The 15147-nt window shown below is 42.8% G+C and overlaps 1 protein-coding gene across 2 annotated transcripts; it reads right to left on the bottom strand.

The window, feature by feature from the left end:
• Positions 1–637: 637 nt before the first annotated feature.
• On the bottom strand, positions 638–7703 carry LOC104053482 (serpin B12). Of its 2 annotated transcripts, XM_009514927.2 has the most exons (7): positions 7536–7703; positions 5811–5924; positions 5334–5465; positions 4361–4478; positions 3001–3143; positions 1159–1329; positions 638–1042 (listed from the first exon to the last, which is right to left on the bottom strand). In XM_009514927.2, exons 1-7 carry the CDS (start codon positions 7701–7703, stop codon positions 638–640), a joined length of 1251 nt encoding a protein of 416 aa, XP_009513222.2. The 2 variants fall into 2 exon arrangements, with proteins under 2 accessions (XP_009513222.2, XP_064299548.1); XM_064443478.1 differs by lacking the exons at positions 3001–3143; positions 4361–4478; positions 5334–5465; positions 5811–5924; positions 7536–7703 and having other exon boundaries at positions 638–1034; positions 1151–1332.
• Positions 7704–15147: the final 7444 nt, after the last annotated feature.

Below are 15147 nucleotides of genomic sequence, written 5' to 3'. Positions count from 1 at the left end.
AAATTCTCTTTGGAGTCATTTGAGAACTTCGGAGAGGCTTAGGGGAGGTTGTCCAGAGAGATGGTGGAGTGTCTGTCCTCAGAGATATCCCAAAGCCATCTGGACATGGTCCTGGGCAACCAGCTGTAGGTGGCCCTGCTTGAGCAGGAGAGGTGGTCCAGATGACCCCCAGAGGTCCCTTCTGACCTCTGTGTCAGATTCTGTGAGCTTTTATTTCAAAAAATTAATGCAGAAGAAGTCCAGTAAAAAGAGGGTCCAAATCCTGCCCTCCTGTATACCTAATTAGTGTTGTATCAACTCCCTTTCTAGAGGTGTCCAGGAGGGCAGAATCCTGTCCTTTTCCATGACTGAATATTCCTACTATTATTATAATGAAAACCAATGCTACTAATAAAAACTCACACAAAAAGATCCAGGGCTCAATGAAAGGAGTACATATCACACCAGTCTTCCAACTGATGACACTTTAGATGTAGGCACACATCTAAATAAGTAAATAAAGTCAAAGTTGCTTCTGGCATAAGCTTTTTATATAGTGCAGAATAGCACAAAGGCAGATACAGTACATATCACTGGGGAGAAAGTGGTACAGTTTTCATCCAGGTGTTTCTCACAATGTTAGAAAATGGCCCTGATTTTAAGGTGAGCAGAGTTTGCCAAAGAAAAGAATGGTATTGGTAGGATTGTGTCTAATAAAGAATAAGAAAGGGTGGTCAGCCATAAACACCTCTGTGAGAGGAAGAGACCTCCTCACAATGACAGCTCCTGTACTAGCTGCTGCTACAGTGCCTTCCTCATTGACTTCCACGTACGTCTTATGGACCACATTTGACAGCACCAGAGATTTTGCAAACGACATTTCAGTAAGATCAGCTTTTGATTCAGTGAAGATGTCAGTCATCCCCATCTCTTGTAATACCTCATTGAGGTTAAAGGTGCCTTCAAGCTTGAATCGGGGGAGGTATACCTCCACTTTTGTCTCAAACATGTGCTCTGAAGAGGTCCACAGCGTTAAATTTTCATAGGTCATTGTGCTTCCAATCTAGAAGATGGGGGAAAAAAGAGCTTAAAATAGGTGGGCAGCTTTGAAAAGTTTACATCTTTACCCAGCCTTAATTCAAACAACCATGATATAGACCGTGATATATACTGCCTTACCTGCTCCAGCCCACTGGTAGATCCATCAGCCATGTCACCTGGCAGCAGGATGATCATGCTCAGTGTCTTCTCAGCATAAGGGAGTTCAAGGATCTGAGCACCAATGTCCTCAATGTAGCCTAATTTAAATGTGCCTTTCTGATACATCATCTGTACAGGTTTTTTTTCATTCTATTTAAAAGAAGATTATACAGTCACTTAAGCAATACAGCTCAGCATTTAAAGTTATTGTAGGTGTAATATCAGTAGTCAGGGTTTCAGCAGTAATTGTTGCTAGGCTAAACATTTTTCTTTATTTTGTTGCATCTATAGCGACACACAAAACATCAGCTTTGCCATGCATAAATAAATGGGATAATTCTCTGAAAATAAACCCAAACAAACCACAATTACCCTGCAACTGATCAGATGGTGAAGTTGCTTAATAGTGTTACATCTCCCAACAGGCTGATGCTGGTTGGAGTTGCAAGTCCTAACTTGGACAGGGATAAAGAAGAAATAGCATTGCATAGGCTGTCATTTACCAGGCTGAATTTTAAGAAGGGAAGCAACAAATAGGTAAAGAGCCTTTCTCAGGCACACTCTCCTAGTCTTGTTATCTTGCCTTTTTTGTGATGGGGTTGTTCGAAAGCTGTGTAAAGACTCGAGTTTCCTTTGCCAGATAGCTAACTTCTTAGCTAACTTCTAAAGTAGTGTAAGAAGAATTTTGGTAGATGACATATTTTCAGAAAAAAATCCTGCTAGCATTGATTAGCACATGAAGAAAAATCTATACAGCTTCCCCCCATCTCATAGTGTCTCCTACTGCAGCAGTGCACCAAATGTTCTCAGCTATAGACCACTGTCAATATCCATATTTAAAGACACAAATATAAGTACTCAGTATGACAGTTTCTTACTGGTGTCTTAACAATGGAATGCAAATGATAACTAGAAATATATGGGTTTCTATCCTTTTTCTTTGATCTATGAGGAACACTCAAAAGAGACTATTTCCCATACAAAGCTTTGCAAGTTAAGATCAGATCTAAATCTGTTAGATTTTTTTTTATTTTGTTATGGATGACAGCTAATGGAATATTGGCACAAGATATGGAAAGAAGAGAAAAATTAATTAAATGAAAGTCTTTTCTGATAACATCTGTTAGGCTTAAATGGCACACACAATACTTAGAGGAATGTGCTTGTTAAAGAACTAACTTTTCAACCATATTTACAATAACCTTACTTAAAAAATGATGGCTTTGGCGATATCCCCATGGCAGGAAAAAAAAAGGCCAAATATTAAAATATATTTAGAATAAGCCTTCAAATGTTGCAAATACTACATATAGACGACAATAACACATAAAAATTTTTTGTTTTTCAAATTGTAACTGTGTATTTGTAGTTTGTTACTATCTGGCCTAGTTTGTTTGGTCTGTTTGTTTTAATTTCTCAAATGCATCGCTAATGTTAAAAAGTACTGAACATATAAGCGCCAGGATGACCCCTGGAGCCTGGATGAAAAGGGATGTTCAGATTTGCTTCCATCCATGACAACTATCTGTAATGACTACTGTGTTCCAAAGTGCCAATCAAGGCTAACGCTTGCGTTTTGCCAGTCACCAAAGCAAAACTCAGAGGCACTGCAACTTCTGAGTCTTCCACGCTTTTTTAGTAAAGATTATGCTTTACTGTGAAAAACCCTCCTGCTACCTCTTCCTAACAGGAGAGGTAGGTTAAGTTCCCAACACACTCACACCTTGCTCACAGGGCAGCTGAGCCTTGGACATTGTGCTTTCTTCATTGTTCACAGTATCTAGGGTAAATAATGTTAAGATTTACAGAATGCAGATGTACCTGGTTCAGTTTAAAATCTCTCTGTACAGTTTTCTGTTCCTCAAACTTGTTTTCCCAGGATGCTTTGAAGTAGATTACATTCACCAGCACCAGCAATGCATGTATGTCAATCACACCAGGAGCAAAGAGTTCCTTGATTTTACCTAAAGGAAATTTTGGAATACAGAAGTATTTGCTAGTTGTCATTAAGACTCTGGACTGAGACTTAATTACTTACCTGTGAACTTAGTTTTGGAGAAACATAGAAATCCAGTTCTTGGTTTATTCAAAGGGCATGGACAATAAAGGTAAACAAATGGTAGATTCCTCTGCACTGTTACCATCCAGGGAGGACTGGCTTCACCAAATTAGCCAGCTGTTAGTGTCAGTGACCATGCATATGTGCCAGGTGACATTAACCACAGGGAAGGAGGCAGCACCTTTAACCACACATTGCAGTTTACATGAGGGCATCTTTCCCTTTGCACCAAGCACAGCAGCTAACCAGTTGTGAAGCTTTTGACTTTCTACACAGAGGCTGAAGTAAGAGTTACCAGGTCCACAGGCTTCATATGAGCACCCAGAGCAATGATAGCTCCTAACCCTGTGCTAGGTGGCTCCTGAACCTTTGGACCTCTTACTAGGAGCCAAACAGCTCTTTCCCATACCAGTTACAGGCCGCTTTGCCAATACAAGGACGGGTTTGGTCAGGAGATGGGCAACTGAGAAATTACAGACACCTTCAAATCTATTTGCTTGTCCCCCACTAAGTTCTGGTTTATGTTCAGCCAGAAGATTTAGAAAATTTTCACCCTGCTGCTACTGCAGCTCTAGCAAAACTAAAGGAAAATGCCATATTTCATGTTTAATCTAACCAGCAAGAGCCAATGGCCCCTGCTAGCCTCTTAAGGGAATTGATTATCACTTGCGACAGTGGGTCTCACTGGTGGTCACATCTCTCATCTTTGTGGGCATCGCTCTACATATAACCAGGTTCTCAGTCGTCTTCCCTCTTCCCCCAAGTTATTCCTAGTTTCACCATGAAACTCACAGCTTCCACCCCCTGCTGTCCTGGGTCTGCGTTGTTCATGGAAGCAAAATGTCTGGTCAAGCTTTATAGGTATTACTACAATTATCATGCCAGGCATAAGGGTGGGAATATAAAAGTATTTGACAACAAACCCAGCTTTAATTCAGAAATAATATAGCTGATAACTTGCTCTAATTTTTCAAGGGTGGATGGGAAGACAGTGTTTAAACAGCATAAGACTGAACACCCAGAAATGTGAACAAGTCTTTGCTTTTCATGCCCTGGATTTTCTTTTGTTGAAGCAGTGGAAGAAGGCAGCGATCATATGGTTACAGTTTTGCTTTGTTTTACCTTGTGTCTGACTTTCAACCCAAGTGTTAATTTTTATTCTGGCAGCTTCAGTAGCACCCTGAAAGTCCACTGTCTGTGGCATTGCTCCATACAGTTCCTTAGTGCACGTTAGAAATTGCTGTAAAGCAAAACAAAGATTATGAATTGGTCAAATCTGTTAAGCACTTACCCCCTTTTGAAATAAATCAATGGTTCAGAACTATTTGAGAAATGGTGAGGGACCTGTTGACTCCCTAAGACAAAATTTCATTTTGGAAAACTCAACTGTCTGAAGTTTATTCAGAGGATCTTTGAAGAAGAGACAATTACTCTATTGCATAGGCAAAAAATTAAATAAGTAAAAAGAAAGCCAGAAGAAAGAGTCTTCCCATGGAGAATTGCAAACCTGAGGTCTGGATAAAAGTAAAAAATTAGAGTGGATGCAAGAATGCTTAAGTATCCAAATCATTCCACAGACATAATTGACAGCAAAGCAAAGATGTGACTAGCAAGATATCCATACGAGGTAATCTAGAGACCACTCTGTCATTCAGTAAGAAAGGAACATGAAGTTCAGCATAGAAGCTCTACACATGAAACTATATAACATCTCAGGTGATAAGCCCTTGCCAAACTTACTGCTGCCCCAGTCATGCCACTTGCAAGCCCAGAAGTAAGTAGCTTACAGACAGCTTGAATAGGCCATTTTTGGCCGCAGTCACACCTCTGGCTAAGTGTAGACATGCCAAAAGTGAACAGACCCCTGCTTTGTTTTTGCTCTATAGCCATTGATACCCACAGGGTGTTGGGGTTTTTTTTAAACAGAAGAATTGAAAGCCAACACTTTTGTCTCATTTTCACCAGTCCCAGAAGATACGGCTCCAGGAAGCATATCAAGTGCTCCAAAATACACAGTGGGGGCAATAGCAAGGCTCACAGTTACAGGGAAGCTTGAGGTCAGGGCCACAGCAGTTAGCAGACACAGGTAACTTACCTCCCGGAGTTTAAATCCTTGTTGTATAAAGAGATTGTTGGCCAGGGTTAAAACATAGCTTTCACCAAGGTTTTGTAGTTGTAAAAGCAGTGCGTGGAATGCTTTGTGGTTAAGGTCTTCATCCTTGTTACACTAGGAATATTATAAACACAACAATTATAACTATTCCTCTATATAGCTTTGGTTGAGAATTTGCATCCTAATTAGATTACATTATAGGGCTAATTCCTAATGTGCTGATTTTTAAATCCAGCCTGATCTTCCTTCAGATGAGATCGCTGCAGTCTTTGGCATTGACTTCGTGGAAGACTTGGCCCTTAATAAGGGAACAACTCGTATCAGGTATTTCCTAGTGGATTAGGCAGACTCTGTGCATGTGACCGTGACTCCCTCCAGTGGTAGACTCTAGTGCTTTGTAACTAGTAATCTGCCGTGCGGTGAAGAAAAGGCTCCTGTGCTCCCCACCCAAGGGCGTACCTGTGAGAGGGATGACTGTCCTTCCTGGCTTCGTTCTGGCTCCATTTCTGGGGCTGCATTCTCAAGGTCAGATCCAAGGCTCATTCCTCCTGCAGCTTTCCTGACATGGAGCACCTGTAGTTGAGGATGCCTAATTATGGAAATTGTAACTGGGCTAAAAACATTTTCCTTATTTAAAAGATCTGCTATGCTTTCCTGGATAAATGGCATTGATTTATGCAAGATATTTTCTCAGCTTCAGTCAGGCTGAAAGGACAGACTTTAAACTGTTCATAAATTCATATTCAAATACACATTTCTATATTAGCAAACCAAGAAGAACTTGCACTTAATCCCTCAAAGTGTTTACAGTTTTATTGCTACAGTTATCTTAAATTTCAAAACAAAAAGTTGCCTCAGGCAAAGACATAAAAATAGTTTCCTTTGAAAACAACAAAACTGGCTTTTTGCAACCATTCTTAATCTTTGCATCAGCTTAGGAAGTATATCAATACCACAGTGCTCTCAATGGAAACAAGTCCTTCTTTCTAATGTGCAAATATCTCACTGAAACATTTCCAGCAGCTTCTCCATTATAATAATGTTACATCATATATCGATGCAATCTTTTTATTGAGGATCTTGGAACCCCACTGCTTTCCTAAAGTAAGAAAGAGTCCTGGTGTATTGAGTTTATGGGGCAAATTTATGGTAGCCAGTGGGCTGCAAGGGTGGCCTCTGGGCAAAGAGGTCAGGGGACTGCCCCCATGTCAAACACAGCTGGTTCCAGCCAGCTCCAGAATGAGTCAGTTCTGTTTTGCCACGACAGTAACTGGTGAGTGATCTCCCTGTCCTTATCTTGATCCACAAGATTTTTCACCTTATTTTCTCCCCCTGTCCTTGCTGAAACGGGGGAGTGAGAGAGTGGCTGGGTGGGCACCTGGCAGCCACCAGCCAAGGTCAACCCAGCACACCCTGGGAACCTCTTGAGGAGGGCATGTCTACCTTGGTTGCAGGTGCCCCAGCAGTCAGACTGTGCACATGGCAGTGTTAGGATATGATAGATGAAGATCTACCAGTACAGAGCCAGCTACTGACAAGAATCTCTGTTTTAGGATTATTGGTCTTTTACAGCTCATGGGCACAAACAAGAAAAGAGAAGAAAGACTGTAGAAAGCAGAACTTGCACTGCAGGGAGTAAAGGCACAGAAATCAGAGGGGTGGCCTCCTTCATCCCCTCCCTGCCCACCTGGGTCCCTGTGAGCTCTGCAGGTGAGACATTTTGACTTTTGAATATCATAAGTGGTAAGTGAGCTAATGCTTCCAGCCGTCCAGCTGCGATCACTTCAGGTTTCTGCAACTCTCCCCGCTACCCACCCAGAGTCAAACTTTCAGCATTCTCATAGCAACCACGAGAAATGCCTGTCCATAATTTTGAAGCAAAGGCTGGCATGGTAGCAGTAGGCTGGGGGAAAGCTGGAGTGCCTCACTGCGGTGTATGGCCTCCTCTCATTCAGCTCTTGCTCCGTGCTCCTGAGTCTTCATGGGGGCACAGTGTGACTCACATAAGCGGATGGCAAGGATCATAGTGCACCAAGCACAACTGTGAAGGCAACACCTGTGCTTATATTTGTGCTTGTTTCCTATGAGACCCGTGCACATGTGCCATGCTAGGATGCCCAACATTTCCATTAAGTGAACAGCACGCAATGTTAAAGCATCTCGGCATGTTTCATTAATACTTACTTTCTCTATCTGAGCAGCAGTGTTGTTTTTTGCACCTAGGTGGACCAGGGCCAGGGCAACAGAGATGCTTATCGGAGAGAAGATGATGTTTGTGTCCTCTGCATTCCTGTTGAGCTTATTGTAGAGATCAAGGCAAAATTCAGTAACTGGTCTGGAAAGGGAGCCCATCATGAAGCAGCTGCTGACTAGGAGCACAAAAGAAAGAAGAAATTTGAGGCAGCTTGTTGCCTAGCTAGATCACACTGTGAAGCATCTGTCTGCCCTGAGATTGTCCCATAGCTGGTTGCTAAATAATAGAAGTTTGCTAAATTCTGAGAGCTTGAAACAGCCAACCTTGCACACATCTGTCAGTCCATGCTACACAGCAGGAGCAAGGGCACAGTGGGTCTGGAAAAGGGACCCACACTCACAACATATATGATTCCTCAGAAAGGACCATTTTTCTGTGTTTTCCCATGGTGTATCTTATTGCAGGTCATGATATCGAAATCAGACAACTGTAGATTAAAATTTTCCTTCTCCAAACTGGTTTGATGTATACAGGTATATCGACTCTTTCCTCTTGTAACAACATACGATTAGTGACAGAAACTTGTTGACAGAAACTACGCCTGCATATAACCATGTCTGGTAAGCTGAGTTGTGGTATGAGGGTTCAAACAGCAGGTTTATAAAAATAAAATAACTTGTAATTAAATGTTTTCATAAGAGTCATTAACAGCCATGGAGAATGAACTACATATGGAAACATGAACAGTTTGAAATACACGTTTTCGCTCATCATGAGTTTTCCAGGAGCCACAGATTCAGGCAGGATACACAATTAAAATTTCCAAACAAAGCAACAGCCCAACAACCCTGATAAGGCACCTGTAAGTTCCTGCTCAACAACATGACTAGATCTGTGTTACTCTTTCCCCAGACAATGCTTCCCTGCCACCCCATTCACCCACTGAGGCCCCAGCTCTTCTACCACAGCCACAGCTCCCCACTCACACACAGAGCCTGCCTTTCACAGAGCTTTTACTCCAAGAACAACTCAAAATGTCTTGTGTTGTCCTCAAGGATGCAGAGCCCATGCTGCCTCTTGCTCAGCCAATGAGCCAGGCACGGACTTTGCATGAGAAGCTGGGGCTCAGGTGCCAGAAGTTACCAGGACATAGAGAGTTGCTAAGGCTCAGCTGAGATGCAACATTTGTCTGTGCAAACCTCCTTAGCCTGCAGTAAGTGCCAGACAACGCGAGTGAACTCAGCCTATAGGAAAACAGACTTAGCCTAAGACAGATTGCTGCAGTGGCTTGGAAGAGCTGAAAAGTCAAGCTGCTGAACATACAAAGGTGCCACATGCAGCAAATGCAGACATTTCTTGTCTTTTGACTCCCTTGAAAAGCACAGAAATAATCAATGCTTCATCATGTTTCTGACTGATGATCTGTGGAAACAACCTGCAATGCCGAAAGAAAAAGTTCATATATGTTTCATACTGAGACATTTGTTTTACCCTGAAGTCCTGAAGTACTTCACAGAAAGACCTAATACAAATGGGCAAAACAGAGGAGAAATGCCCAAAAGGTTCTCTGAACAAATTAAATATGAGTTATATCTCATTAATTCTGAAAGCAGCTGTTTAGCTCTGCTCTTTGTGTCTTTGTAAGTTTGTCTTTCATTTTCCTTTTAATAACACAGTCATCTTACCACAAGAAAAAGACATCGCACTAAATAATTGTTTCTTTATTCTTCTACCTTCATTACCTACTATCCAGAACTATTCTGAAAACAAAACTCAGCGCTTCTTTAGTGCTGAAGTTTGTATTGCTCCACTTCCACACCTCTTGAAAGATCTGAAATGGAGCTGTGAAATTGTTCACAGCGAATGTAGGTCATGAGGTGTATTGTAGGTGTGCCCAAACCTCAGAAAGAGTCAAGGGGAAAAAAAGAGTTAATGAACTTCCTCAGCAGGAAAGAGGCACCTCCACCCCACCCTGCAGGGAGAGGATGGACTGCCAAGCATGGAGGGAGAGCGCAGCAGCTGGGAACAGGTTTTAAAAGCCAGTTCCTGGCATACGGAGGTGGCTACTCCTTTAGAAAAAGCAGCCAGCTGTCCTCAGGGTGATGGCCAGGCACAAACACCGCGGCCGACTCCATGGTTTTATGAGTGGGAACTACTTAGAGAGCTGCCCTGGAAACCCAAAGCAAGGGAGGGGATCTGTGGGCTGGTGGAGGAACTTTCTTACTGCAGAATGAAAGGATTTAGTGAATTTTCTTAATGTAAAATGGGGCAGACACAAGTGTATGAATGATTCCATGCCATAAAGCCACGTGTGTAATCTGTGTAATCATTCAGTCGGTGAGAGTTTTGGAGTTAGTGCGAGGACGGTGGAGTTTGGAGAACGCCTGCATGGCGGTAAACAAATGGTAACATTACTTTTAAAAGAGTGGTAAGGAGAGAAGGTATAAGATCAAACGACTTGTTCCAGGAAGATCACAGCTGCCGGTCTGCACTAGCCAAAATGTCTGCACTGAACATTAGCAATAGTGCAGAGACAGCAAGCAGGGTTGGGGCTTTACAGCTGATGAAGGGAGATGCTTTGCATGATGGTTTAGTAGTTTTTAACATAGTCTGACAGATGGAGGTTGCTGGCGCTGTTACATGTTAGCAAGAAGCTACCCAGGAAAAGAGCTTGCTTCAGAAGAAACCACTGCGTACCAGAGACTTTGGAAACATGACAAACTTCTTCCACGGCTGTGTGAAATGAGGAACACTCCTTTCCTATAAATATTCATGACCTGTTCTCTCCTTACAGTTTGTTTTCAGCTAAGGGTAGATGAAATCAAGACAGAAAACTCTCAAAGAATAAAAAGCTGTGCTCAAAGTCATCATAATTAATAGGTGTATTAGATTATATTATGCAGTCAACAGGAGGAGGCAGTAAATAAGGTGGGGAGGCTAAGAGAGCTGTAGCCTTGTTCTTAAGTTAATTCTATATTTAATACAAGGCAAAGCAAGAAGGAACCTGTTTTCCCTGATGCCATATGGTAATTCCCATTGCATGTTTTACTTATTCTATCTGCCTCCCATTAAGCTGCTTTAACATACATTCATTTCTCATACACAAAGGAAGACAGAATTGGGAGAAATGACATGTGTCTAACCTAGAAAAGGAGCACATGCCTCCTCACTGCCTCCTCACATGAAAAATCTGTCACTGGTAGAAGTGACTTTCTTATTTTTCATGCCCATTCATCCAAAAAGACATTTCCAAGTGTTTCTGTGCTGATTTGGAGTGAAAGGGACAAACAGCACATATGAAAAATGAAATTTCCTACAACACAGAAATTCTAATCATCTCTATGTGACACAAAACATTTCCAAAGCAACATGTTTTAAGTTAAAACCCAATGCATTTCAGTACAAAATAACTTTTCAAGGGAAATGTTACCAAGTTCATTTTCTAAACAACTTAGCTTCTCAGGCTGCTACTTTTATGCCAAAAAGGGCTTTTTCTGACTGCTTCTATTATTTTGCATCAGTAACTCCAGGATGTATCTTTTCTACCTCTTTCTACAACAATTATTCCTGCATAAACAGACACAGATGTACATTGGCCTGTCACGGGCTGTACAGCGGCATGTTATTTGCTATGCCTGTGTGCAGCTGCATGAGATCCTCAGCAAGCTTCTAAACATCGTTGCCAAACCCAAGAGCTAATATGTTGATAGCGAAGACTAGCACCCCCACTAACAAAACAAAATCTGAATACCACTCCACCCTTCCTATTTTATATAGTCATTGTTTAAGAACATAAACAATCCCCTGGCAGCAGGGATCAGGGTGCAAGGGAAACGCCTAAGCACCCAGCCAAAGACCTGCACACCCTCTCTCTCATCTAGTGAACATTTCAAGGCTTTTTCTTGTGCCACGGAAACCTGAGTAAGGAAGGGAAATTAACCTGTATCTCCCACTTCATGGGTGGATCTGCCCAAGTCATCAGCACCATCACTTCATGTGAAGCCCATTTCTACTTGAGTAGGTAGAGGTGCTCTGAAAGAGCCTGCCCTTCAGCCCTTCCAGGGACATAGGCAGGAAACCATCTGCTCTCTGGTATAAGCTACTGAGCTGATCAGTCCTGTGGCAGTTAAAGCTTTCTGGATGGGCAGAGCAGTCCTGGGGAAATTTCAGATTCAAAAGCCTGTGAAATTTAGGCAAGAATCTTTAGATTCACAGATTTGGGCATGTGTTTCCTAAATTCCCCATCTACGTCCCACTGAAGACCAGCTCCCTTTGTGTGAGCTCTTGAGCCACCTGAATTTTAGCAGTGTGTTTTGCTGCCTGCAGCCTGTAAAGGTATCTCCCCCTCTGTCCCATCTGTAAACATGATGTTTACTTTACCAACCTGTAGACTACAAAAATCACAAGTTATTTAAAAAAAAAAAAACTGTTTACCTTCTTGCCTGAAGAGGTTAAATGAAGAGCACAACGGCTGAGCTCTGGAGCACGTTCTTGCGAATACTGTATTACAAAAACTTCCCACTCTCTTGTAGGTAAGTTCAGCCTTTAAAAAACTGTTGATGATAGCAGCATGTTGCAATTCAATGCAAATACCATCACTGCAGAAGACTGCAGGGAGAAGACTTCTCCCCACAGAAGACTGGGAAACCTGTATCTAGCAATATACTAATAGTATTTCTCTCAAAGCTGCCCAACGAGTTTGGCAGGCAATATCTGCTGGCAACATCTCCTGATTGCAATGCCAAGTCAGCCTCAGCTGGAGATCTATGGCTGTACTGCTGTATGTAGTCCCTTTCAAATGTATGGGGTCTGGCCTGGACACAGGGGTGTGCAGGGTTCATGCCAGCATTCAGAGAAGCCTTGTTTGGAGCTGAGCTTCCTTGCAGAGATAGAGCAAACGAATGGGAAATGCATGAGCTTTATGTTGCCTACAGCCATCTCTCTCTCTCAGGTAAGGAGTCAACTTTCTGCGTATGGAAGGAGCTTAATTAGAGAAGGGAAGAAGTATTTCCTTGAACTGGAACAAGAATCCCCAGCCAGGGGGTATTCTTTTAAGCCATTGGAGTTAAGAATAAAAGGGCAGGAGCAGTTGATCACATAGGTTACGTCTCCAGCATAAAGTGAGGTGGAAGTAGAGATGGGAAGCATGGAGCTGTATCAGCAGAGTGTTTGATCTCCCCTAGTTAGCACCACTGAGCTCAGGTGCAACACTGGGTTATAGCAGCTGGACTTAGGGGTCAAAATTAAGTCCTCTAAGGTTGTACGTGGCTTTGCAACCCTGAAAAATTTCTGTCTTTCCTTTCTCACCTCTTCTTTCTTCCTACAAAGCATAAAACTGGCGTTGGATTCATAGGATATTTGAGGGATCAGGTATGGTGAGGGCAGAAAGGAAGAAAGCGGAAGAAGGTCTCCCAGTACCATCTTGCCCTTGCCACACTTCCCTTCTAGTGCTGAAGCTGGGCCATCCTCTTCCTCAGGTGCATCTCCCACCAGCTTTGCTGTTCCGTGCTCCTCTGCCAAGGTGTCAACCCAGTTACCCAGGCTCCAGTGCCCCAATGCCCCAGTGCCCATCCGAAAAGAAGGATTTGTAAACAAAGCAAGATACAAAGATAAAATTCATGTCTTTGTTTCTGTTTTCCCTCCTTCATGTTTCTTAGTCTTTCTCCTCAGTTGTTTCTGTCTTTTTATCTGTTTTTTTTATTTATTTATTTCTGCACGTTGCCTTCCCATGTATCTCTTCTTCTTCTGCATTTATGAGTCCTAGCCTCTTTCCTGTGACAGTCTAAGTATTTTTAGCATCTTTCAAGACTCTCCTTCTTCCAATCTCTGTGCTTTCTCCCTCCCTCCTACATTAACATTGTTCCTCTACTGATTTATTTTACTTCTCCTGTATATATATTCCCTCAGAACTTCCTTGACATCAGTTTAACTGCTTTGCCTCAGGAAATGTCAATGTATGTGCAAACTCTGTCTTTTCTAGACCCTTAGGATAGTATATTCAGGGCTCAAAACTGTACTGCTTTTCCAATGAAAAGCCAATGAAAGGCCAATTGGCTGTCTGTAGCATTTTTCGAGATTCAGAACCAAACTGCCCTTCCCCACAAACAACTTTTGTTACCACAAGACATTAAGATGTATCCCACCCCTTCTACAAAAGGCTGGGAGCAGGAAGTGGGCAATGACTGTGCAGCTGAGCAAGTGATGTGATGACTAGGCACATAACACTGCACTTTGCAACCACCTGCAAAAGCCAGCCACAGCTTGCTTTTTTTCCATCAGTGCCATCACCCACCCCTGGATAGTAACGCTTTGTTGAAAGGTGAGGTGGAGCAGCTTCGCGATCTGAGCAAGTCCTCAGCTATGTTCACTTTCTCCAGCATAACCAACACCTTTCAGCACGTAAGTGTTCCTCTACACAGGCTCCCACACACATTTTCCCATGTCCTCCCATGCAATTTCCTGCCCAAGGCCCAGAGGCCAGCACGGGTGGAACCGAACAATAGACCATAACAGCATTTCTCACACCAGCAGGAGCCTTACTGATACTTCCTCACACGCTGCAAGATGGATAGGTTTCATACTGGGACTGGAAGAGAGCAGAGGCGGAAGTGAAAAATGAACCTGAGGTTTTCATGGGCAAGGTACCCTGTTTATAAATAACCGCTAAATGGGTTTGCTTTCTGTAGACTAAGACAGTTTTATATCTCTTAACATCTGCCTGCCTTGCATAGGCTAGGATACCTTGGTATTAGTCAGGAGGTGGAGAAAGATGGGCCCCACCCTGAGGCAGTATTCCTCTGCTTTCATGGGATAACCCTTCCTGCCAAAGCTATCACAAGGAACTCTCTGAGAAGACATGCTTAAATAAATTTGTGTGGATGTGCTAAAGGCTCTGATCAGCATTTCAACAGAGTATGACTTCCATAAAATGAAGACTGGCTTCTGGACTGGAATGTTTTCAGAACCTGAAAAGGCTGAGAGAGTGATGTATGAGCTTTTCTCCTTCAGAAAATCTCATCCAGGCAGAAAAAGAGGGACGGGGCAATCTGCCAGAGGTTTTCATCACACTAGCAGACCAGCACAGGTGTAGCAATAACTGCGATATGGCCTGCTGGACAACTGGAACTACCCAACCAGGAGTCAGTGTCCAAACACAAACAAACCGTACAGACTATAGGCAACCAGTCCATCTTGCCTATGCAGCTACTTAGTTGTCAACCCCATGTGCAATGCCCTAACTCACCTCCTAGAGGAGAACCAGTAGAAACCACAGTGACGACAGCTCTGGATAACTCTGACCCCAGCCTCCAAAACAGATCAGACAATGATGGGGTGTACAAAACATTTCCCAGCCATTCAGCTATCACTGAAGCTATTGAGCCAGTAAAGATCTTTGCAAGCAATTCCTTCTCAACCAGGATGGGCTGCAAAGTAATTGTTATATTTGGGTGCAAAGTAATTGTTATATTTTGCATTCCCCTTCTGACTACTAACCATGTATCAGGGCAACTGATGCATATCAGCAAAGACCCTCAGAAGTCTGCAGCTCTCAGCTCCCATTCTTTTTGGTGGAAGTTAGCCTCCTCAGTACCTTCGAAGGTA

This window comes from Phalacrocorax carbo, chromosome 2 (assembly GCF_963921805.1).
Source record: "Phalacrocorax carbo chromosome 2, bPhaCar2.1, whole genome shotgun sequence".
Taxonomy (NCBI): Eukaryota; Metazoa; Chordata; class Aves; order Suliformes; family Phalacrocoracidae; genus Phalacrocorax; species Phalacrocorax carbo.
Note: the sequence above shows the minus strand (reverse complement) of the source record. Positions and strands in the feature narration are given on the sequence as shown.